At 42.0% G+C, this 25,335-nt stretch overlaps 2 protein-coding genes across 5 annotated transcripts in view; one reads left to right on the forward strand and one right to left on the reverse strand.

The window, feature by feature from the left end:
• spaca9 (sperm acrosome associated 9) overlaps window positions 1-9,044 on the reverse strand; it is a 37,497-nt gene extending 28,453 nt beyond the window's left edge. For 3 of the 4 annotated variants that reach the window (XM_055660011.1, XM_055660010.1, XM_055660007.1), the window contains exons 1-2: window positions 4,170-4,321; window positions 1,220-1,365 (exon numbers count right to left, since the gene is read on the reverse strand). In XM_055660011.1, the coding sequence (XP_055515986.1) occupies window positions 1,220-1,363 (144 nt within the window). In that variant the 5' untranslated portion in view covers window positions 1,364-1,365; window positions 4,170-4,321. Of the gene's footprint in view, window positions 1-1,219; window positions 1,366-4,169; window positions 4,322-8,874 lie in introns of those variants that run through there. The other variant, XM_055660008.1, reaches the window with a different exon arrangement.
• Window positions 9,045-9,137: 93 nt separating this feature from the next.
• The window catches only part of ak8 (adenylate kinase 8), a 103,385-nt gene continuing 87,187 nt past the window's right edge, over window positions 9,138-25,335 (forward strand). Inside the window, exons 1-4 of the mRNA XM_055660006.1 lie at window positions 9,138-9,356; window positions 14,858-14,942; window positions 23,244-23,293; window positions 25,114-25,227. Of these exons, the coding sequence (XP_055515981.1) occupies window positions 9,273-9,356; window positions 14,858-14,942; window positions 23,244-23,293; window positions 25,114-25,227 (333 nt within the window). The 5' untranslated portion in view covers window positions 9,138-9,272. The remainder of the gene's footprint in view (window positions 9,357-14,857; window positions 14,943-23,243; window positions 23,294-25,113; window positions 25,228-25,335) is intronic.

Genomic DNA, 25,335 nt, shown 5'->3' on the forward strand with positions numbered 1-25,335 from the left:
GGCGTGGAGCACCGTTTCCTGGCGGTGACCGCCCAGCACCTCGGCTTCAGTGGCGGCACAGCGCTGGAGCGCTATCGCGGAGCGAGTGATGCCTTGCCTGGGTCGCCGTGCTGAATCGACGCGCTGGAGCTCCGGTGAGCTGTGACCGCCGAGTTCATCACCTCCGGGCTGCGGGTCTGCGGAGCGGAGCGGGCGGCGCCAACTTCAACATTGGGAGCCTGGGAGCTCCAAACCGGCGCGGCCTTGTCGGCTTCGGAAGCCGCGGTCTCCGGTTAGGAAGCGGCCGTTCCCGGCGGCCCAGCCGCTGAGAGGACTCTCCCGACGCCGGGGCAACAGCACCCGGCGAGAACGGCCAGGAACATCGGGCCTCCATAGAGGCAATAGCGGAGGCCTCAATAGACCTGACTTTGGGAGAACTGGGGATGGGGACTGGACATTGTGCCTTCCCCCACAGTGGTAACCATTGTGGGGGGATGATTTCTGAGTGTAAGTGAATATTTTAGTTTGTGTCCAAGATGGCTGTCGGAAGGGAGAGTGTACGCTGGCGCGGTTTGGCTGCTGTTGCTCTCTCTTCACATTGTGTTTTTGATTTTTTGTCTTTGGATCGAATTCTGTCTTTAATTTGTGTACTGGTGATGTCTTTATTATTTATTTTATTCCGATTATATGTTTTTTTACTCTTGTTAATTTCTGTAAGGTGTCCTTGAGACTTTTGAAAGGCGCCCACAAATAAAATGTATTATTATTATTATTATTATTATTATTATTTTCCAGCATAATAACTGGTTCATTTGGCTGTGTTCTTTTTTTTCTGTGCCAGAAGCTTAAAGGTGAAGATCTAGTCCAGAGATTTAGGTAAAGATTGTTGAGAGTTTTATTCTGTTCATCACTACCCATGCCTGTAGCAATCACTTTCCCTCTCTACATGAGAAACACTGCCCAAGACAAACACCTAGACCCGCGTTTCCACCTGGGAAAATGCTTTATGTAATAAAAATAGAAATGCTGGAAATATTTAATAGATTTGTGGAAAAGGGAAATTAACCATTCTGTGGCATAAACATATTGAGTGATGTGAATAACATTTAACAAAGTTTACCAGAACTAAATGGAATTTACATTATTGACATGCGTCAGTTCTTGAATCTTTAATTGTATACCAGATATGGATCTAGATTTCTTTTTGATCAACAGCTTTGATTTAATCCTCTATTGTTACCTGAGCAAGAGTGGACACAGGTTGGGTCTTGTCATGGGCATTCTCCCGCGTGTGGTCCAGAGCCGTAATAAAGGTGAATTGTTGCTGCTTGAAATATGAGTAACGCTGATCCAAATCTCTTAGGGCAGCCTTCAACTCATTCATTCCTTTTCAATGGATAGATAAGAGATCTTGGTTTAAATCTGATATAAATGCATGTCAACTCTATACCTGATGCTGTAAAATGTGTTGTAAAATGAATAAGACCCAACCATGAAAAAAGAGCACCAAATTTAATGGTAGCAACATCTATTGAATTTTAAAAGAGTGGGGAACGTATACATAAAATTTAGACGCAGTGCCAGTTGGAAGCAGACATAGTATACAAGGATTGTGTCCCCTGTGGGATATTTGTGGCCCTACTTCCATGCTTAATGATGAGACCAAAGTGCTCAGATATCCAAACTATTGAACGGAGGTGTTCAGCGAAACGATCGCCGAACCTGCGCTTGGTCTCGCCGATGTACAGAAGTTGATACCTGGAACAGCAGATGAGGTTGGAACCTCTGTCTCACCTGAAAAGACTGTTGGGGTCCTTGGATGGAGTCGAGGGGGGAGGTAAAGGGACAGGTGTTGCATCTCCTGCAATTGCGGAGGGAAGTACCTGGGGAGGGGGTGGTTTGGGTGGCAAGGGACGAGTTGACCAGGACCCCAACAGTCTTTTCAGGTGAGGCAGAGGTTCACTTGCACCTCCTCCAACCTCATCTACTGTTCCAAGTGTCAACGTCTGTATGTTGGGGAGACCAAGGGCAGACTTGGCGATCGTTTCGCTGAACACCTACGCTCAGTCCACCTTAACTAACCTGATCTCCCGTTGCTCAGCACTTTAACTCCCCCTCCAATTCCCAATCTGACCTTTCTATCTCCATGGTCATAGTGTGGCCCATGACCTCCTCCATGGTCAGAGTGTGGCCCATCACAAATTGGAGGAACAGCACCTCATATTTCGCTTGGGTAGCTTACATTGCAGTGGTATGAACATTGACTTCTCTAACTTCAAATAGCCATTGCTTTCCCTCTCCATCCCCTCCCCCTTCCCAGTTCCCCTACCAGTCTTCCTGTCTCCGACTACATTCTATTTCTGTCCCGCCCACTCCTCTGACAGCAGTCTGAAGAAGGGTCTTGACCCGAAACGTCACCCATTCCTTCTCTCCACAGATGCTGCCTGTCCTGCTGAGTTATTCCAGCATTTGGAGTCTACCTTCGATTTAAACCAGCACCTGCAGTTCTTTCCTACACATCAAACAGAATTACATTATAACGTTAAGTTGTGCCAAGAATAAAATGGGACTGAATAATGAAAATCAATTCAACTTTGTGGTTCTTAAATGGCAGTTTTGAAAAAAACCCATGAAGAGTTTGACGGCTGGTTACTTTTCCTTGGTGGCACATTGTACTCTTGTTTGATTCATCCACATTTAAACAACTGAGCTTTTTGATTAGCAATTTAACAGATAAATGATACGGTGCCAATTATAAATGTTTGACCCTAGGAAGTGTGCTGCTCTGTGGTCACTTGGGACGCGTGAGGCTTTAACAAAACGTTTTTGGGAAGAATAAGTATTAGGCGAGAGTTATTTAATTACATTGATAAAAATCCACATATCTACACATTTGTGACATTACACTGAATATATGCCGACATGAATCCCGGTGGGTCGTATGATGTTGGCTCTGCTCTGTTGGTGAATATCCAGGTTTACGCGCATGCTTTGAATCATATCAAATGCAAGATCTTTGCGTTGTGTGAATAGTTCACTGTTCTGGTTATGACTAACAGCAAATTTAAAGAGAGATGGCTTCTGAAATCCAACGAAGTCTCTGAGAGCACGACTGTACAACTGGCGTGTTGCAGAGGCCGCATTCTCTCACAATTGTTTTCTTGTTTAAATTCCGCATTCGGGAATGATCGTTTCATTGCTCAGTTCTTGCAACATTTTATTATTGAATGGCAATGACACAAAACGGAAGATCAAGGGAAAACAGGCAACAAATGGAACTTTAATTAGATAGGCACAAGAGGCGGCAGATGCTGGAATCTGGAGCGTAAAATAAAAACCGAGAGCTGTTGGAGGATGTTGGCGGGAGGGCAGCATCTGTGGAGGGAAATGCACAGTGGACGTTTCGGATCGAGACCTTTCACCTGGACCAGACGCCCCCCCCCCCCCCCCCCCCCTCCTCGCCCTGCCACGGATGCTACGTGACCCGCAGAGTTCCTCCAGCAGCTCTCCGTTTATTCATACAAAACCAGTAACATTACAGCGTGCTGCACTATTCAAGGATGAGATAAATTGGATTTGCTTTTGCTTTAGCTTTGTTTAAAGATCGAGCAAAGAAACAGGCCTTTCGGCCCTCCGTGTCCAAGCCAGCCGTCGATCACCTGTTCACACCGGTCTGAAGACAGAAGAAGGGTCTCGACCCGAAACGTCACCCGCTCCTTGTCTCCAGAGATGCTGCCTGACCCGCTGAGTTACTCCAGCATGTCGAGTCTATCTCTCGTTCACACTACTCTACGTTATTCCACCCTTTCCCTACAGATTAGGGGCACTTTCCAGAGGTTAATTAACCCACAAACCCGCACGTCTTTGGGGTGTGGGAGGGAACCAGGGTACCCAGAGGCAACCCACGCGGTCACAGGATGGACGGTGCAGTGAGGCAGCATCTCCAGCAGCAACAGCGACACCCCGAACGCCATTACCCCCACCCCCCCACACAATTTTGTATTTGGAAAACTAACTTGGTCAAAAAAGTGGTAAAACACGATAACACTGACGGGGTATGTATTTACCCAAAGATTGTTTACTAATACAAAGCATGTAACGCAATACTCTACACATGTATGTGTGTGGCAGTAGATCTTATTTTGACACCGCGCCAGCGTTTATGAAACTACTGCCGCGCCGCTGCCTACCTGAAACTTTAACAGATGGATTCCGGATTATTCCCAATATCTTGTTTGTTTTTTTTAATCTGTTCTGGTCCGGAGGACCCTTTTCCCTCACAATTTGACCAGCGTGTTACGTTAAGCGGGCACAATTTCAGCTGTCACTATACTGCACTTGGTGATCATTGTTTACCTCCATTACCTAGCAACCGGACTGCACCACATTGCCTACTATATATATACTCGGATCAACGTCTGCGTTTCCCAGGGCAATTCTTGCTTAAACATTGAAAAATTAATACTTTTACTTATTTTTTGCTTTTCACAGTTCTCCCAGCCACATTATCTTTACATTTTCACAATTCCTGATCCCTTGCAAAGCTGTCATCTTTAAGATACGGTGTCTGGATTTTGAGTGCCTCGTTAAAGTCTTATCTAATGTATGATACCAGTAAGGCCAGTGTGCTGATGATGTTCGCAGGTCGGTCGATGATAAGGCGTTCCAAGATTCCTACCCAGTGCTGATAGAGGGCATAGAATTCGTGTACGCGAGGCTTCAGTACAGAGCCTGCGAGAGTGGGAATATTGTCCATCTCGCAGAGAATAAATTCATTTGAATTGTGGCGCCTTTCATTCTTCTTTATAGTCGTCGTCAACTACTTTAAGCCCCATTTCAACTATGTCTAACGTATCTCCCCCCTCCCCTTCTCACCGTCTGCAATGTAATTATTTTTGTTGTCAAAATCCACGTCAAATTCACCAACTTTCACTTCCAATGTTGTTGCATATTTTGACCAACCATCTGAGGTTATAAATTCCTAAAATACATATTTGCCCAAATATCAAGAACATTTCTGGCAACTTGATAATTGCAGTTTACTGCCCCATGCCTTCGTCATACACCTTTCCTATTACCTTTCGTTCTAAGATTTATTGTATGGCAGCTGCCTCTTCTAACCTTCCTCTCTCAATTTGTACCCCTCTCCCTTTCTGGGATTTGCCTCCCAAATTAAAAAAAAAACGAAATTCCTCAAATTCGGGAATTATAGAGCATAGTTAGATATTATTCAGACCATTATGTTGGTCAATTAATTGCACTGTGTTCTGTGTGTTGAAGCAAAGCAAGAATGTTATTGTCCTATACAGGGACACATGACAATAAACTCACTTGAACTTGAACTTGAACACTCGCTTGTCTTTTCTCGACAGATTATTACTGCACATTTCCTCTGGCTTTGAAATGTAGTGCCTATATTAGCTGTCACACTTATTTTTATATCAAACAAAACAGGAATGTTAAATTGAAATGCACAATCTAATTCCAACATTAATACCTTTCTGTTATTAGGAAGGTGCTCCATAGAAACAGATTGCCAGATTACTTTTCTGTCTTTTTTAAAACATTTATGGTAGAAATGAAAATTTGCATATAACAACTATAGTCAGGATTGACATGTGGATCCTGTAATTTTTATATATTCCAGCATGTAAGTATTGCAGCTTTGTTTGAAGAAAGTCAGGAGTATTTTTCCATGAGCAATAATATATTTTACTGCAAACTTTGTCTTTTGCCCATCTGTGCACAATCTAGTTTAATGTAAAAAAAAAATTGTATTTACAGAATACTTGAACCTATATACAAATAACATTTAAAAAAAATACCACATAATAATTTAACCATGGAATAGATGTTAATCTAACTGTGAAATAGATGTAACAAAGTCCATCATTCAAATTCCTTCTATTTCCCTGTTATCAATATAAGTTAGAAATGTTTCCATCGCTTTCTCATGCCATATCTGCATTGTGTATAAAGTCACTTTAATTTATTATTATTTTATATTTTAATTATCGCGCAACAGAAAATATACATTGAGATCATAAGGAGAGTTAGAATTTGTAAAGAAAAAAGAGGAATTTCTTTTTTGTGAGGGATACTCAACAGAAAATGCCAACTAGCAGCTTGAGATTTGGCTTAACAAGTACAATATTACCCAACCTCTCTCTCAATGGTCCTCACTGAGAACAGAATTTAAAAAAAGTTGTCAATTCCATCCAGGTCCTGCAGCTGAATTGTGGTGAATGTTGATGGACACACGATGTTGATGAAACCCATCCAACTTGGTGTGGTGCAGAAAAGAGTAGATAAAGAAAGAAAATAACATTGTATGATCTTGTCTGGCGAATTTATTTTCCCTTTCAGTCAGACAGCATTTTTTGTTTTCAATTCTGATGCTTGTACCTGTAGTTGTTTTGGGAGGACAGAGCGTGGCATCAGTATAGAAGCACTTTAGGCTCACTTGCATAATGGCAGTGAAGCATTGAAGGTATTTTGCTGTAGAACAAAGAGTGGAATACCAACCGGGTGACCAATGGAATAATTGAAGAAATAAGAAACAGGGGTTAAGTGACCCTTGACAAAATAACTACATTTTGAATGAGCTTCGACATTGATAACATCCAGCTTTGCCTATCTATTGCCTCACTGAATACTGACAAACATACCCGAGGGTTTCAGCAGCAGACATTGACATAGCTATGGAAGTGTGATGCTAAGATGGAAGTGGGTATATTTCCCAAAGAAGATATGGAGTCAAAATATGAGTTTGAGTTATGAAAAGTACTCAGGTTTTAAATGGCATCCTTCTTCCATTACAGTTGCCAGTGAAAGCAATGGGATTGGTGATAAATGTATGATAAGGACAAAATAATTGTTTTTGACCTCATTAGTTTGAGGAAACTACAGTCCATTCAATACTAAATGTCAGTCCAAGCAGTTTGACAATGGTGACAGTAGAAGTTATCAGAGAGGTAGTAGCTGGTAAAGCTGGGTGTTATTAGTTTAGGGGATTGAAAAGGTAGTTATTTTATCAAGGAACAGCAAGTATGAGTCATATCCCCACTTTCCTATTTATTTTCAATGCATATTTTACCAGAACCCCGATAGGTACAGAAAGTTTCAACTGTAACTCTAAATCACATTCAATAATTGTTCACATATATGCTAGTTCTACCCTACACACTATTATAGAAGCCAATTAACCTACAGACCTGCACGTCTTTGGAAAGTGGGAGGAAACCAGAGTACCTGGAAAAATCTCATTTGTCCAGGGAGAATGTGCAAACTCCATATAGACAGCACCTGGGTCAGGATCATACCTGGGTCTCTGGCGCTGTAAGGCAGCAATTCTACTGTGCCACTGTGCCACCCATGCATCATATACATTTTGCTATTCCCAAAATGATTTACATAAAAGGATTAGAATGGGAAACATTGGCATAATTTTCAATAGACAAAAACTTTAGGGATGATCACCGTCAATTTTTAAAAATTTTCTCAATAGTTTGCAAATTTAAAAAATCCACATTTGTGCTCCTGTCCAATAGTATGACTTGTAAGTGTTCCTGTTGAAATGGTTTGTAACTTGGGCATCCTGTTGCTGACCATAGAAATATTATGTTCTTATAAGTTCACCAATTATAACTTTCAAAAGACATTTGGGCAGAAAAATAGATAGAAAAGTTTTAGAGGGATATGGGCCCAGTGGCAAATTCAATGCTAGCATTTATATCAAGAGGACTAGAATACAAAAGCAGAGATGTATTGCTGAGGCTCTATAAGGCACTGGTCAGGCCGCATTTGGAGTGCGGTGGGCAAATTTATGCCCCATTTCCAAGGAATGATGTGCTGGCTCTGGAGAGGGTCCAGGGGAGGTTTACAAGATTGATTCCAGGAATAAGTGGGGTTAGCATATGATGAGCATTTGACAACACTAGGCCATTACTCGCTGGAATTTAGAAGGTTGAGGGGGAACCTCATTGAAACTGAGTAATGAAAGGCATAGATAGAATGGATGTGGAAAGTAAGATTCCACTGGTGGGAGTCTAGGACCCAAGCCAGCAGAAGATACAGAAACTTGTAAGTGGGTACCACCTGACTCAAGAGCTATTTTGTCCCCTCTGTTATCAGATTTTTGAATGGTCCTTCCATAAACTAGGGAACTGTTCGATTGTGAAGATTGGATTTTGTCAATGGAACTCATGCGCTACTATACTCAAAATTCTTTATCTTCTCCTTTGCTCTATCCATTGTACTTGAGCGCGACCTAATTGCATTTATATATGAAATATCTAATGTTTGGATAGCATGCAAAACAAAGTTTTCACTGCACCTCGAAACATGGGACAATAATAAACCTACACGCTCCTTTCTTTCCGCTGCCTACACCGGTAAATTTCCATACATTTCTCCCACTGTCTTCCAGCAGGTACCCACAGTGCTCCTTTCCCCTCCTCCGTTTGTTCATCTCCCATCTACGAGTCCTCTTTTTCCTCTATGTTTATTGTCTATGTCTATGTTCCAACGGATTTATTGTCTATGTCTATGTTCCAACTGTATACTTCCACTCATATCCCTCTCTCTGGTGTTCTGCACAGCATTTAAAAACAGAGAGATTAATAAGGGTAACAAAGTGTCATGGGGGTTATCCCAGTAAATGGATCTGAGATAAAAGATTAGTCGTAAAATTTGTACGAAAATTGAAAAAGATTGGAAGAGTCTAATATGTAACGCGATTCTCGCCATTTCAGTTATTTAACGTCCTCACTTTCTGCGTAATTTACTGAACTTTGAATAGTGTGTAAAAAAAACCCCAGATGGTAGCCAGGAGAGTTATTGGAATTTGGGGAAGATTTGAGTCATTCCAGCATTTTGTGTATATTTTCGTCTTACCTTCATCTCCATTTCTTCTTCGAAAGTGGCCGGACTCTTCTCGACAAGGGCCTAGGGTCTTGAGTCACTGAAAGCGGAGCCAGTGGCGCCTGGAGGTGACAGAACGGAAATCACTTTCACCTTTGCCTTGACAACACCAAGTCGCTTGAAAACCCTCAGACAGACAGACAGACAGACAGAACCCTCGGGGTTTGTTTCAAGTTTGGCGCCGCTGACGTGTGGATCGACCGACTGTTCCCATTGAGACGTGAGCGCGCGGTTCCCATGGCGACGCGGCCTGCGGCTGCAGCGGGGCGCTACTGCGAAATAAGGAAAACACAAACAAGAAAGTATCTGGAAGGGAGCCGGCAACTTGGTCATTTCCTTCTCGCCTTCATAGCAACTTAAGCGAAAAAGAAATGGACGCCACTAAGAAGCCACTGAGGATTTCCCCAGAGTTCGGCGTTTATGCAGAGAAACACGGAGTGTTCCAGTCACTGCAGGTAAATATCCCCAGTGCTCACATATCAATGGCATTAAGGGTCTTCTCCCTTTTGGTATATTGCCTGTAATTAAAACATTTTTCCTGCGGATAAGTCGTTGCTGTTTCCAAGCTGCTGCTCCAGTATTCTTTAATTTCAATTCCTATAACTCTCTGCAGGCAGCGCCGCGTGTTTGAATGCGTTGGTGACCTGCCACCACGTTTTAGAATTTTGCTGATGATACATCTTTGAAAAAGTTTCATTCACTGGTGTCTCTCACTCCTGCCTCAGAATGCCAGAGTTCGAATTATATACGAAGCAGGTTGCTTCTCAACTAAAACTAGTTGTGAGTTAGAAACCCACAGATACCTGGTGATTGTAGAGTTGTCAATAATGGTTTATGCAGTCATAGTCATACAGCATGGAAGCAGACTCTTTGGACCATGTTGCCAATGGCAACCAAGATACCCCATCTACCCTATAGTCCCACCTGCCCACATTTGGCTCATATCCCTCTAAACCTTTCTTATCCATGCACCTACACAAATGTCTTTTAAATGTTATAGTACCTGCCTTGACTGCCTCCTCTGGCAAAGGATAATCCTTCTCATCTAAGAATAATGTTCAAAAACTAAACTAAATTTCACCTCCAAATTTTACCGGTTGGCAGTAACCCGACAGGGGCCGCGGAACGTTTTTGAAAGTGGGGGTGCTGAACGCCCACACAATTATTATTTTTGATATTTGACACAAAATGTTTTAAATGTGTTATTTCAAGTGCTGTTTTTTTCTCTCTCGCTTCTCTCTCCTCTCCCTCTCCCTCTCCCTCGGGACCGACACTCTCGGGCAGACTCTCTCTCTCTCGGGGCCGTCTGAAGAAGGGTTTCGCCCCGTAACGATGCCTATTTCCTTCACAAAAATGAGTTTCTCCAGCATTTTTGTCTACCCTCTCTCTCGGGGCCGAGTCTGTCTACACCAAAGATTATAGAGGAGCTCCTCTAGGATCTTTGGTCTACACTCTCTCTCGGCGGCTAATCACAGCGCTTCGTTCACTGCCCCATATCTCGACCGTGAACCGCGCTATGATGGGCCGACGAGGGGAGCGGAGGGGAGGGAGGGTTTTGGGGGCAGTCGGTTTTGCCGCGCTCACTATGCACTTGTTCTGATCTTTGCTTCTGAGATTCTGGATGGCGGAGGTCCTCAGAAGAGAAAAATACGCCCGCGGGCCGGATAATTTCGGGTTATGAAGAATGACTCGCCAAAAAAGTGGACCCCCCCCCGTTCCGCGGCCCATGCATATAATCTCACAAATACACTCAAATACTTATTGATTATTGATATCGTTATATTGATTATTGTACGTGTATTTGTTGTTTTATTGCGTTAATGGTCCTGTAAAGCCGCAGTGTTCAAATTTCACTTCTGTTGCCAGTACATACAGACAAATAAACAGTATTGACAAATCTCACCCTAAATAGTAGTCCCTTATAGTAATTTCCAATCCTAACAGTGGCCACAAAATCCAAATCCAAACCCAAACTATTAGCTACCAATCTAGTGATGCTAGGTGGGTATGTTGTCTTACTTAGGCCTCTTCCCAAAGTTGTCTTTGGAACATGGATGGCCTAATTCATGCTGCTTTTTACACACGTAAAGAATTTGAAGGTTTCATCACTTTGCTGACACTTTCGGTCCTGCTTACACCTTGATTTAGTCCATTCCTGATTCTACCCTGAAATTCTCAGGTAGACTGATGACCAGAATTCACTACAAGTCCATGACTCCCATGGTTACGGTTACATCATCTGCACTTATTGCCACTCTGCTTTTTATAAGAACTCTGCTCCATTCTCAGGATTTCTCCATCTTATTATATCTGCACTGATAACGTTCTTCCATAAATTCTATCTTTCCCCTCAAAAATGATTTCCCTTCACTGTAGTTGTCAGAACTATCAATCTCATCAGTTTTATTTTCTGCATTACTGTTCTTACCAGAACACAAATAAGATTTACTTTGTCCTCATGTTCTCTATGACTTAACCATTTGCAGATCACAAGATTTCTTATTCATGAATCATCCACTGTATTTTCCAATATCTCCAAGGTGATTACATTTTCAGCCCAAGCGCACAGCACTTCCTTCTCACACCTTCTGTACTGGAAGCAACAACAATCCATTTACCTCCTATTTTGCACCACACAGGGACCCTAACATTTTATCCAGATGAAACAGCTATTAACCTGAACGGTTCCAAAGGCATATGGTATGCTTGCCTTCATTGCTCAGGGAAAGTTTGGGAGTCATAATGCAACTTTATAGGACTTTGGTAAGGGCGCATTTGGAGTATTGCATGCATTTCTGGTCGCCCCATTGCTGGAAGGATGTGGAGGCTTTGGAAAAGGTGGAGAGGAAGTTTACCAGAATGATACTTGGTTTAGAGGGTATTAGTTACAGTGAGAGGTAAGACAGACTTGGGTTGTTTTCTCTTTAACATTAGATGTTGAAGGGGGACCTGGTAAGAAGTATATAAAATCATGAAAGTCATTGGTGGACAATCAGAATCAGAATCACACTTTATTCGCCAAGTATGTTTTGCAACATACGAGGAATTTCATTGGCCAGAGCCTTTTTTCGAGAATAGAAAAGTCAAATCCTATGCTATCGGGCATAGCTAATCAAATACTAGAGGGCATATCTTTAATGTGAGAGGGGTAAAGTTTAAAGGAGACATGACCAAGTGGGACCCATTGGGTCCCAGTCACACGAGAGGCCTGGTCCCTCAACGCAATATGTAGTCAGGGCTACGGTCCCATTGTGATGTCATAGCTGTAACTGCCACTGCAACTTCAAGTAATTTTTCTCAAAGTGGGGTTATGTAAAGTGAATAATTTGTAAAATATAACATGAATCTGAACGAAAATTGATAAAAACACACCACAAGCCAATTGTGAGTAAAGTGGTCCAAAAATTGTAGAGCTATCGTGTTCCATTTTGGCGTAGTTCTGGGATCACGCACGCACACAGAATCACAAACAAGATGAGAGTTTTACTAATATACTAGACCAAGTGCAGACCCGTTGGGTCTGCTCCCCCAATGGTGTGATCCCCCAACCCAATATTCCATCATGCACCCGTCTCCTCCAACGGAAATGAACCCGTTCCCAAATGTAAGATTCCAGCACTCCCCTGCCTCCCTCAGCAGTGGATTAAAAAAAAAAAATCCAATTTCACCTCCCTGCCTGCTGCAGCAGTTCCAATTGCAATACCAATTGGCCCTCCCTCTCCTGTTGAAGCACTTGCTGTGATATCCCATTGAGCTGAAAAGTTCAGAGTGTTCCTGTCTTGCAACTTTGTTTTGAAGTGTGTTGGAAGCTGATAGGAAGGAGCAGAGAATCAAAAGGAAGAAAGGCAGCCAGCAGCCAGACGGACGGACGGCAGGCGGCAGCCACAGACTTTTATATAATAATAGATAGATAGATACTAGACCAAGTGGGTCCCTGTCACATGGGAGGTCTGGAAAAAAATCCAATTCCACTTCCCCTGCATCCCCCAGTACTCCCTCACCCTCGTGTTCAGCCTCCCTCTGCCAGGACTCAGTGTTCTGTGATTGCAACATTGTTGCAAATGAGATCCCATTTTTGCATCATAGCTGTAACTGCTACTGCAGTGTTCAAGTCATTCTTTCTCAAACTGGATTTTGTAAACTTAAAAATGTGATAACTTGTAAAATATAACTTCAATCTGCATGAAAATTGACCAAGTGGGACCTGTCACACAGAAAGTCTGGTCCCCCAATGCAATCCATTACCCCAACGCAATATTCCACCACTGACGCAGAGCCCCTACGGGAGGCCTGGTCCCCCAATGCAATATTCCACCACTCACCCATTCCCCCCAATGCAACCCGTTCCCCCAACGGAATATTCCACCACTCAGCCATAGTCCCCAACTGTGCAGGCCGGCTCATTTCCCCTTATTCACCCTCCCTCAACGTAAACTTGAAAAAAAATACAATTGCACTTGCTAAATAACTCTGTGTACTGGGATAGCTACATTGTAGCAGTCAGGGCTACAATCCCATTGTGACGTCATGGCTGGTAACGGCCAGTGCAGATTGGAAAAAATCTTTCTCAAAGTGGGGTATTGTGAACTTAAAAATGTGATAACTTGTAAAATATAACACCCATCTGAACGAAACTTGTTGAAACACCACAGGACAATTGCGAGTAAGGTGGTGCAACAATTGTAGCGCTATCATGTACCGTTTTGGCATAATTTCAGGATCTCACTCACTCACTCATAATTTCAGGACTCACTCACTCACTCACACACTCACAGACAGACATCCAAACAAACACGATGAGAGTTTTAGTAATAACTAGACCAAGTGCAGACCCATTGGGTCTGCTCCCCAATGCACCCGTCCCCTACCCGTAGTCCCCATGGGAGGCGTGGGGGCAGAGAGCGAGCAAGAGTGGGACAGAGAGGGAGCGGGGGGGGGGGGGAGGGGTGGGCAGAGAGGGAGGGGGGTAGAGTTTGAGGGGTGAGGGGTGGGGGCGTCGTCACAGGGAAGGGCTGATTCCCGAACGCAATACTCCCTTGCTCCCGGCTTCCGTCCGGCGGCTCCCGGCTGCAGGCTCCAGGCTGCAGGCTCCAGGCGGCAAGGCCCGAGTACAAGGGGGAGGGGGGGAGTGGTCGGGGGGGGGGGGGGGGGGGGGGATGACGTCACTCACAGTTCAGATTTTTTGAACAATTTCATTAACAACTCGAGAAATAAAGCATGATTTTTTCAGATAAGGCGACGTTTTGGGACTCCACGGATGTGGGGGGGGGGGGGTGTGTGTTGGGGGAGGGGGGTGTGTGGGGGGGATGGGGGAACGGGGGAGGGGTAAAGGGGGGGGGGGGGTGTGGGGGGGGGGGGGGGAGGGACTCCACTCAATTTTGGACAAATTTAATTTCAACACAGACCGGAAGTGGTCAAGATTAGAGTTTTAGTAATCGTATAGATAGAAGATAGATAGATAGATAGATAAATATCATGATAATATATATATATATATAGATATGTTGGGCAAATTTAGTCACACAAAGGGTGGTGAATGCTTGAAATGTGCTACTGGGATTGGTGGTGGAGGCACATGTATACGATAGTGGTATTTAAGTACATGGACATGAAGGAAATGGAGGCAAATGGATTCTGAGCAGACAGATAAGAGATGATCTTGACATCATTTTTGGCACAGACATTATGGGCTGCAGGACCAGTTCCTTTGCTTACTGTTTTATGTTATTTGTTATATTCTGAAGAAAGTATGAGATGGAATAGCTTTTGAGCTCATCAAAACTCTCCAATCCACAGTCTGGGTTTAGATGTAACAATGCATTGGATAGAACTGATCATGATCCCAGATTTTGAAGTCGTAAGATGACTACAAACAGCATAGAAATTGAACTAAAATGTGTGATCACTTTAATTAGGGTGACTAACCGCTTTCTACTTTTTTTGTTGTTTTTTTCAGAGAATGATGCAGTGCCTGCTGGTAGATAGACCACAGGATCCCATACAGTATATGATAGACCATTTTAAAACAGAAAATGATGAAGGTTAGGACACTATTTTGTATCTCAGAAAATACAGGCATTTTCCTAAAATGTTTTATAGCTTTAAAAAAAGTTAACATAGAACTAATTGAATTGTGTCAAAGACAACAAGAAAGTTGTTAATGTTTAATTGTTAGACGTTGTGAATCAGATTAATGAACTCCTGATGGTGGATGTTTTTGTGAAAAGTAGGATTGTTGTGGTAAAAGAGGAGAGAGGATAAATCTATAATTTTACTTCGGAGTCAAGGTGAGTGACTACGTGAAGAGCCCGCTCAGCACGCATGCGCGGCATTTACGTTCAGCAGTGCAACAGCGGCGCATCGGGAGTCAGGCGCTCCCGCTACGGGGTGAAAGAACGGACCATCATGTAAGCTCTGAGGTCGGGTTTTTCTTTCACAGGGAGCCTTCTGCTTTCAGGCAGAGAAGAAAGGCTCTAGAACAAACCTGTCCCCCGCTCGACTCCACGGAGGAGAGTTCCATCTGGGGGGGGGGCAGCAACAAGGTGGTAGGACCGCTTACCCGGCGCTCCGCTATTCCCCGACACCGCGCTGGAAGTAAAGCCACGGAAGAGGCGTCCGGCCGGTGGCTTCCGACTTGTCGGACGGGGACGTCTCTCCACCCGCACGGGGGGAAAGACAGCCGCCTAAAAGACCTGTTCCCCGCTCGACTCCACAGAGGAGCGTTCCATCTGGGGGGGGCAGCAACAAGGCAGTAGGACCACTTACCGGGTGCTCCGCTATTTCCCCGACACCGCGCCGAGCCCAGCCCGCTAGCGCCTGAGCAGTGGGCTGGAAGTAAAGCCACGGAAAAGGCGTCCGCTTCCGACTTGTCGGACGGGGACGCCTCTCCACCCGCCCGGGGGAGAGACAGCCGCCTGAGCCGCATGGAGCGGCTCCTGGAGCAGTAGCTCCAGCGAGACGCGCTTCGTGAGGGGCGCTCTCGCAGGGGGAGTTCAGGCACTCCCTCCACAGTGCCTTCTGCACTGTCCATTGCTTACTCCTTACCCGAGGGTAGCTTTGGTGACCAGGACTGGGCTGGTCAAGAGGGGATGATGGCTGAAGATCTCGGGTGTATGCAAGGGGTGCAGGAACAGGAAGAGCTGCTAGGTGTGGTGGACCGCTACAGGAGAGGTGGTCAATAAGGCCTTAGAAAACTGCAGCGGATCCTCAGGCTCCTGACGTCAACCATCACATCGTTTGCTCGTTCCGTGGACAAATACGGAGATGACCACAACCTTCGTAAACAAATCATAAAACCTGCCATAAAATCCTAAATTTGCGGGGTTGTGCATACTCCAGCCACTGAGCCAGACCCACTGCTCTTTGGCAAAAACCTCACAAAGCATATGAAGGATATGGAAGAGGCTTTAAAAAACTTTTGGTCTCATGAGGGCAGGCCCGTGATGAGCAAACCAAAACCAATAATTCCTAAGCAGCAGCAACCCATCGCGTCCATCAGTCGACGTTTACCATATGGGACTGGTGTAAAGCTCGGTGTCCGCATTCTATCCCCGGAAGTCTTCTTTAGACCAAGGCCCATAGCAGACCCCATGGAAAATGCGCCACCCCCCAACATCACTGCCACGTCAGACAACGTGCAAGACTCGTTGGACCGGCAGGAAACAGAACAATACCCATAACCATGGAGGTAGGTGGGTCTGGTTCCTACCAGCATATAGAAAATTGGGGCTTAATTTTAACGGGGGTGATTACACCTGTTTTAAGAAGCACGGGAGTCTATCACGAGTGATCAGTATATACTCAATGGCATTAGTGGAAAATACAATTCATACTAGAAAAATTGCCACCAGTTGAACATTCACCCCAGAGGGTATTTTCCCTCTCTGTTAGAGAAACGAGAGGGACAAGCTGAACTGGTGAGACTAATTACAAAGGGTATCATGGGAAAACATGAACCCTTGGAATTCGTATCAAATATTCGTCACTAAACCCAAAAAAAGATGGTGGATGTCGCATCATCATTGACTTAACTTCACTAAATATGTTTGTTAAGTATATACATTTCAAAGGGAAACGGTTGTTACTGCCAAACAACTAATTTCCAAAGGATACTTCATGGCAAGCATTGATCTTAAAGATGTTTACTATTTAGTACCATTCACAAGGATCTTCGCAGATACCTGAAATTTACCTGGATGGGGCAGCTATGGCAGTTTAAAGCGTTACCCAATGGGTTCACATCAGCCCAAGATTATCCACCAAGATACTAAAACCAGTTCTGGCAATATTCAGAAGACAAAAACATATTGTCATGGCATATCTTGATGATATCTTAAATAATAGGCAAGACCATGGAATTGACTATGTTAGCTATATCAGCTATCAAACAGTTATTCGAAACCCTGGGATTGTCTTACATCCAGATAAATCTAAGTTGAAGCCATCCACAATCATGGAATACTTGGGCTTCACAATTAATTCAGTCTACACGTGACTGTAACATTGCCAAGAGCCAAAACAGTTGAATTGGCACAATCATGCAACAATTTAATGATTCGGACCTTTGCACTGTCAAAACTTACAAAGAGCAAAGGTACAGGCACCAAAACGACACACAGGTCATTATGATCGTGTCATAAAGTTACCCGCTGAAGCAATATCAGAACTACAGTGGTGGGCAAAAAACATTTGGCATAGTTTCAGCCCTATTATCATCACTAACCCTACGTTAGTTATCCCTACAGATGCCAGTGCTCAAGGCTGGGGAGCAACTAACTCTATATCCAGCACAAGTAGTAGATGGACTAACCCAGAGTCATCGTTACCACTTACACTGGGGATTAATTATCTAGAGATGTTGGGTGACTTTTATGGTTTAAAAGCATATGCACAAATATGCATCACTTGCATGTACGATTACAAATAGATAATACATCGGTGGTGGCCTACATTAACCATATAGGCGGCATAAAATCGGTATCATGTGACAAGTTGGTCAACACAATTTGGCAATGGTGTGTCGAAAGACATATTTGGCTATCAGCAACTTACCTGCCAGGTAAGCTAAATACAGTGGCAGACACCAGGTCACGTAAATTTAATGACAACATCGAATGGATGTTAAACCCCAAAAAATTTGCAAAAGTTATCAAGCAATATGGCACGCCAGATATCGATTTATTTACATCAAGGCTAAATCACCAGGTACCTATGTATGTCGCTTGGGAACCAGACCCTGAGGCAGCAGCGGTAGATGCGTTCGTGCTGGATTGGGGAAATTCTTCTTCTATGCATTTCCTCCCTTCTGCCTCATCGGTTAGGGACTACGCACAATACAAATGGACTCTGCTTCAGGTATTTTGATAGTACCCGACTGGCCTACACAGCCATGGTTCCCAATACTACATGACATGGTTGTTGAAACTCCGATGGTATTCCCCAGTGACCCAGAGTTATTAACACCCAGTGTCGGGCACAAGCCACCCGTGCCATGAACAAATCAAACTCCTGGGTTGCAGATTTTGCACAAACCACTTCTGGGACTGGGATTATCAGAACAAACCGTCGACACCATGTCAGCATCCTTCCGAACATCCACTAAAAACAGCACTTGTCCAGCATCAAAAAATGGGAGAAGTACTGCTTGGATACAGGGACCACCTACTCAACCGCTACAGTTACCAATGGACTGGAATTCCTGGCGAACCTTCATCACGATGAAGGACTCAGCTACAGAGCCATCAACACAGCTAGAAGTGCCCTGCCTGTCTATTTAAAACCAGCTCCAGGACAACAGGCCATGGGGTCCCACCCGCTGGTGGTCAAACTAATGAAGGGTATTTACAACTCTAACCCCCTAGACCAAGGTACACCCATATATGGGATGTCAGTGTGGTCCTGACATACCTCAGGGGATAGCCACCAGCCAGATCCCTCAACCTGGAACAATCTATGCTCAAAACACTCATGTTGATGGCACTTGTATCTGCACAGAGGGTCCAGTCACTACACCTATTGCGACTGGACAGCATGCTCACAGCTCCAGACCAGATCTCTGTCGTTATCCAGAGACTGATCAAACAGAGCAGACCAGGAACACCTAATCCAGTCGTGGAATTCCGGGCTTACCTGCCAGAACCACGGTTATGTGCCATGACCCACCTACTATCCTACATAGACACAACCAAAATATTCGAGGGAGATGAAAAGCCTTGTGGGTCAGTCATAAAAAAACCTTATGGTCGGGTGACGAGCCAAACCATTTCGAGATGGCTCAAGCAGGTGCTAAAAGCTGCTGTGATAAACACTAACATGTACAAATTTCATTCCACCAGGGCAGCATCCACGCCGACGGCTAAAAGAATGGACGTGCCTATAGACCACATCCTGGCTACAACAGGATGGTCGGGGGAAAGACCGTTCAGAAATGTTATAATAAGCCGTTGGCAAAACCTGTTTTATTTGCAGAAAAGATTTTACAGACTGCAAATATTTAATTTAAGCCCAGGGGAGCAATTTAATTTCTTTGTTGTTATTGTTAAAAAATACCGTTGTGTTTTTCTACAAACAGATTCATTGGTTGATTACGATAACACACTTCCTCCCTCAAGGACTTCAGCAGTGCATGAAGTAATACCTGTTACACGGTTTGAAATCACAAAGCTTTGAAGTCTTCACGTAGTCACTCACGTGACTCCGAAGTAAAATAGTAAGATTAAACGAGAACTTATCAGTTTGAAGTTTGATCTGTATTTTATGAGGAGTTACGATGAGGGATTATGTGCCCTCCGCTCCCACCCTCAATAATATGGGTCAAACTGATAAACTGATGTCTCCTTGTCTTTACTATGTTTACTTCAATAACTGTGTCTATCTGTGATTCCACACCGCTGCTTTGAAGTATGCTGTGCATGCGTGCTGAGCGGGCTCTTCACGTAATCCCTCATCGTAACTCCTCATAAAATACAGATCAATCTTCAAACTGATAAGTTCCCGTTTAATCTTACTACTTTATATTATACTAGACCAAGTGCGACCCGGAAGGTCCCTGTCACACAGGAGGCCTGGTCCCCCAATGCATCCCATTCCCCAATGTAATATTCCACCACTCACTCACAGCGCCCACGGGAGGCTTGGTCACCCAACGCAATATTCCACTTTGATACACCCAACGCAATATTCCACTTTGATACACACACCACAGGACAATGGTGAGTAAGATGGGCCAAAAAATGTAGCGCTATCGTGTACCGTTTTAGCGTAATTCAGGGTATGACGGATACACACACAGACATCCGCACAGACAAGATGAGAGTCCCCCAATGCAACCCGTTCCCCAACGCAGTATTCCACCACTCACCCGTTCCACCATATTCCAGCACTCATCCATAGCCCCCAACTTTGCAGGGGCGTATCCCCCAGCACTGCAATCCTATCCTCTTGCTTTGTGGACTTTAAAAAATAATGCAATTGCTCCCTCCCCCTCCTGTTCAGCTAAAAGCTTGCTGGAAGGACTGAGTGTTCCTCGATTGCAACTTTGTTGCAAGCTGGGCCAGCAAGGATTTTAGCTTCTAAATTTTTCTGAAACATGAATTTCTAAAGTTAAAAATTATTAATAACTTGTAAAATATAACATCAACCTGAACGAAACTTGACACAAACTACCACAGGACAATGGTGAATAAGGTGGTGCTAACATTTTAGCGCTATCGTGTACTATTTTGGCGTTGTTCCAGGATCACATGGGCTGAGATGGATGGATAGATGGATAGATGGATAGGTAGGTAGATAGATAGGTAGGTAGATAGATAGGTAGATAGGTAGATAGGTCGATAGGTAGATAGGTAGATAGATAGGTAGATAGATAGAAACAAACAAGATTAGAGTTTCAGTAATATACTAGACCAAGTGCAGACCCGTTGGGTCTGCTCCCCCAATGGTGTGATCCCCCAACCCAATATTCCACCATGCACCCGTCTCCTCCAACGGAACTGAACCCGTTCCCAAATGTAAGATTCCAGCACTACCCTGCCTCCCTCAGCAGTGAATTAAAAAAAAATTCCAATTGCACCTCCCCTGGCTGCTGCAGCAGTGAAAAGTTCAGAGTGTTCCTGTCTTGCAACTTTGTATTGAAGTGTGTTGGAAGCTGATAGGAAGGAGCAGCCGTCAACGAATCAAAAGGCAGAAAGGCAGCTGGACGGGCAGCTGGGCGGATGGCACGAGAGTTTTATATATTAATAGATAGATAGATAGATAGATAGATAGATAGATAGATAGATAGATAGATAGATAGATAGATTTTTGTCCATGGAATGAGCCTTATCAGTGCAGTTAAAGGCAGAGAATTGTCTATTATGACCTTTATTCTCTCTCCCACAATTTTGGCTAATATTTTGGCACCCCTAAGTTGCTGAAGGTGGGTCTTGGTCTAACATCTTGTCATTGGATGAACACACATTTCTTCCAATAAATGTTGGGAAGACCAAAGCTTACTTTCTTTCATTGCTGCTGCAGACTTGCTCCTGGAATTATAAATAAAGGGCTAATATTATTAGAAACAAGATTACAATCGAAATGCTTAAAAATTGTTTAAAAATATAGCCATTTTTGTATATTTTCTTCATGGTTGAGCTTCGCTACATTATTTGAACTGCTGGCTACATTATTTGTCCATTCGTGTACACCAGTAACAGCTGTGAACAAAATTTAGCGTCTGAAATGTGGTTGCAGTCTTGACAGTTAGAAATCTACAAGGGAAGTGGTCCAATTATCGAATGATTTTGTTTCCTTTTATTGAAAAATATGACCTAGGGCAAGCATAGTTTTTTTTTTGTATGGAATAAACATTACAATAGCCCAAGGCAGTGTTTCCCCCAAACAAGAGCTTGACCTTGTGTTAATAATAGAATAATTCTGCTTTTCACTGATCCCTTAACTGGAGAATATGAGTGTAAAGGCTTGAGTCACTTGAGGATTTATTCTTACATATGAGATTAGACAATCCTCAAAAGAGGCCTGTCTGCCAGAGAAAAATCTGCTTTGAAGTAGTTTGAAAGGAATTTACTGATGATGGCGCTAGAGTTTGTTTTGTACTGATTGTATTGAGTTTAAATAATTTATTGTTTTTTGCATTGACTTTGAACAAAAAATAACACATTTGCATTTTGGATTCAATTAGATTATTCTTGAGGCACCTATATTCTATTATAATAAATTCCAACATTATATTTTGTGGAACTTTTTAAAAACCTCATGCGACATATCTTTAATGCTTCAAAGTTTTCTGATTTGTGTTGCCTGCAGATTACTTAACAGTGGGGAATGATGCTTCTGAATTATATTCTAAGGAGTACTGCCGTTATATTTTATTTTATTAATAAAACTTGGTAGGTAACCTAATTGTATTGCATATTGGGAGTTTGAAAATGAGCCGAAATTGAATTTATCATTTGTTGGGCTGCATCTAGTTGACTTTTGGTTGTTGAATAGTTTAGATCTATAGTGGGAAATTCAAAATCATATAATGCAATACTCCTTATCAAATTGTAATAACAACAGTTACTCTTGCATCCCAAATTATGGATAAAAATCTTGCAATTCAACCAAAAATAACATCTGTTTTGCTTCAACCATTTAACCTGATTTTTCACATTTCCCATGGAAAATTATTGCTTTTATCTTTTTTTGAAATTACATTTGTTGGAGTGGAACAAATTGATTTGAGAATTTGGAAAACTCAGTAATCTTAAAGAATATAGCCAAATAAATAAAATAGAAAATATTCTAGCTTAAATAATGTTGATTACGTTAGTAATTAAAGAACATTCCTAGAGGCTGGTTGTCTAGTCTAATTTCATTCCTATCAATCACTTACAACTCAAACAAAAATTCAGTGACAATCAAGTTTTATAAAGTGACCACTTAATATGTAATTTTAGTTTTAAATAAATAATTGGAATCTTTATGATGGAGCTGTTAAAAATCCAAATCAAACTGCACTTACACTGATGTATGTTCCATTTTTTACTGCCACGAGGAATAGTTAGTGTCACCCCAGAGTTGAATTGTTCTGGAGTGAAATGGAATTAGATTTGCTCTTACTGACTGAACATTCGCATCAATGCCAAGTAAAATTACTTTGCATCGATGCTACAGTTATGGTGTGAATTCAGACATAGACTGGTTTTATTACACAAAATAAGATATATTATTTAACAAATATATGATAGTAAATAGGCATGAATATGTTTATTTAAATGTTATTTGCCAAACATTTGCTTGAAGCACTAATTTTTGTTTATTGCATTGATTAGAATTAACATTTTTTTCTAAATCCTGAATAGTTCCCCGGATTTTTCTGCTGGGCCCTCCTGTTTCAGGGAAACATTCTATCGTAAGTGAATCCTAAGTTTAAACTATTTGTAAAAGTAAAATAATTTGCATTAAGGGCAAATTTTTTTTTCAAATGTTGCTTATAGAGGTTCAATATTATTTAAAAATGAGACTGCGATTCTTGGTAATTTTTGTATACCCCATGGATTTATCAAAATGACCGTCTACAGTGATTTATTCCAATATTTTATTATTTTTAATTGTATGAATATTTGGTATGTTTATACAAAATTGGCTGTTCGATTCTGTAAAACTTTAATTCTTTAAAGTTTAAATGCCAATTCTTTAATTTGGCAGAGGCGATGCCTTCTCTCCCTCAATGCGGAGAGACAAAATCTTCAATAATTCATCCCAGTCTTCCTGAAATTGAATGGAGTGCTATTCTTTATTTTGTGTTGTATTAAAACCTTGTTATGATTGAGATTCAAATAATACATCTTCTTAATTTGAGGTTTTAATCATAACATTTTAGTGTAGGTTTACAGGCTCCCAGAAATAACAATCAATGAAATGCTGCTAAAAATTATCAACCACTAAAAAGACATGGTAACATAATAGTTAAGGTGTTCCACCAAGTATCAGGGGTAATTCTTCTGATGTTTGGAGAAAACTTGGGATAGGCTAAAGGGGTAAAGAAGAGAAGAAAAACCATCACCTTTGAAAATTCTGTGGATCGTTCTTGCTCTTTGTTTTGTAGTGAGGTAATTAAAAAATATATAAAAGTAGGGAAGTTTTCAGTAATGATCATCACTTGGCTCACTGTAATCCACAAAAAACATGAAGGGACTAGATATGAATCTACTGTGGACACTGCTATCTAATATTGCTTAGTGAGTTTTAATAAAGAAATTAAATACATTTCAGACGACTTTGAAAAGCATGACAGGCAATACAAATTTGTTGATTTTTTTAAAATTCGAAAAGCAGATGTAAGCAGCGCCAATTTCTACCTCAGGAATGATAACCTCATTTAAGACATAAATTTGATAACAGTTTGAAAAATAATATGATGAAGGAAAATAATATAATGAATGAAAAATTGAAGTTGGATTAGTGAATCAAGAAGTGGTTGAAGAAGAAGAGCCAGTTTAACGTGCTGTACAGCCTATTTTAATGCTGCAGTTTCTATGAGTTGATCATTCATGTTGTTCTTAGTTTCATGTGACAAAGTTTAGATGCCTTGTGGTTTCTGGATTTCGTTCTCTTTTCCTTCATAGAAATATTTGCTTAATTTCGTCTAATTCCACAATACTTCTCAATGGAATCTATCTATAATGTTATTATTCTGAAACCTAATTGTCTACATTTCCTCAAAAAGTTAACTATTGCAGATAAATTAAATCTGATAGAAAAATAATAAAAAGACATAGATTAGAAACCAACTATTCATCTCTTACAGATATTGCTAAGTATTTCCACTATTTTTTAGTTTTTATATATATAAACTTTCTTCATTTTAAATATATAACAAGCAGTCAGCTTCTATGTTTCATTCATAATATCTTTAAAATTATAATTTTCACTTTAATAATCTGTTTCTATATGCTCTTTTTTTTGTTTGTGAAGCTAAAGAACCATTGAGAACTCAGGAATGTGACACATTTCTCTTTGCAACTCCGTGTACAGTTTCAGGATAAAAACTGTGTGTCTTACTTATCCAAAGGCATTAATGATACAAATTATACAAGTAATTTTGTTGATAGGTTATGTTTTGGTATTGCCCAAACATATCATTGCTTAGTCAATTTTTAGAACCATGAAAATGTAATCTTAAGCCCCCATCTGGTTTTATTCTGAAGATTTTGTATTTACATTTACTAGGGCAAGATGCTGTGTGACCAGATCACCACAAACCTCCTCACTTTGGATGATATGCTGACAGATGTAATATCAGAGTCTGCTGAAGAAATTCGGATATTAAAAGCCAAATCTCGGGTATTGAAAATAAGCTACAATCGTGATGTGTTGTTTTCACGCTTTACATTATTGAAGATTATAAGGATTGCCAGTATAAATACAACTAAGCATATCATGTACGTACGA

This window comes from Leucoraja erinacea, chromosome 31, assembly GCF_028641065.1.
Source record: "Leucoraja erinacea ecotype New England chromosome 31, Leri_hhj_1, whole genome shotgun sequence".
In the NCBI taxonomy this organism is placed as follows: Eukaryota; Metazoa; Chordata; class Chondrichthyes; order Rajiformes; family Rajidae; genus Leucoraja; species Leucoraja erinaceus.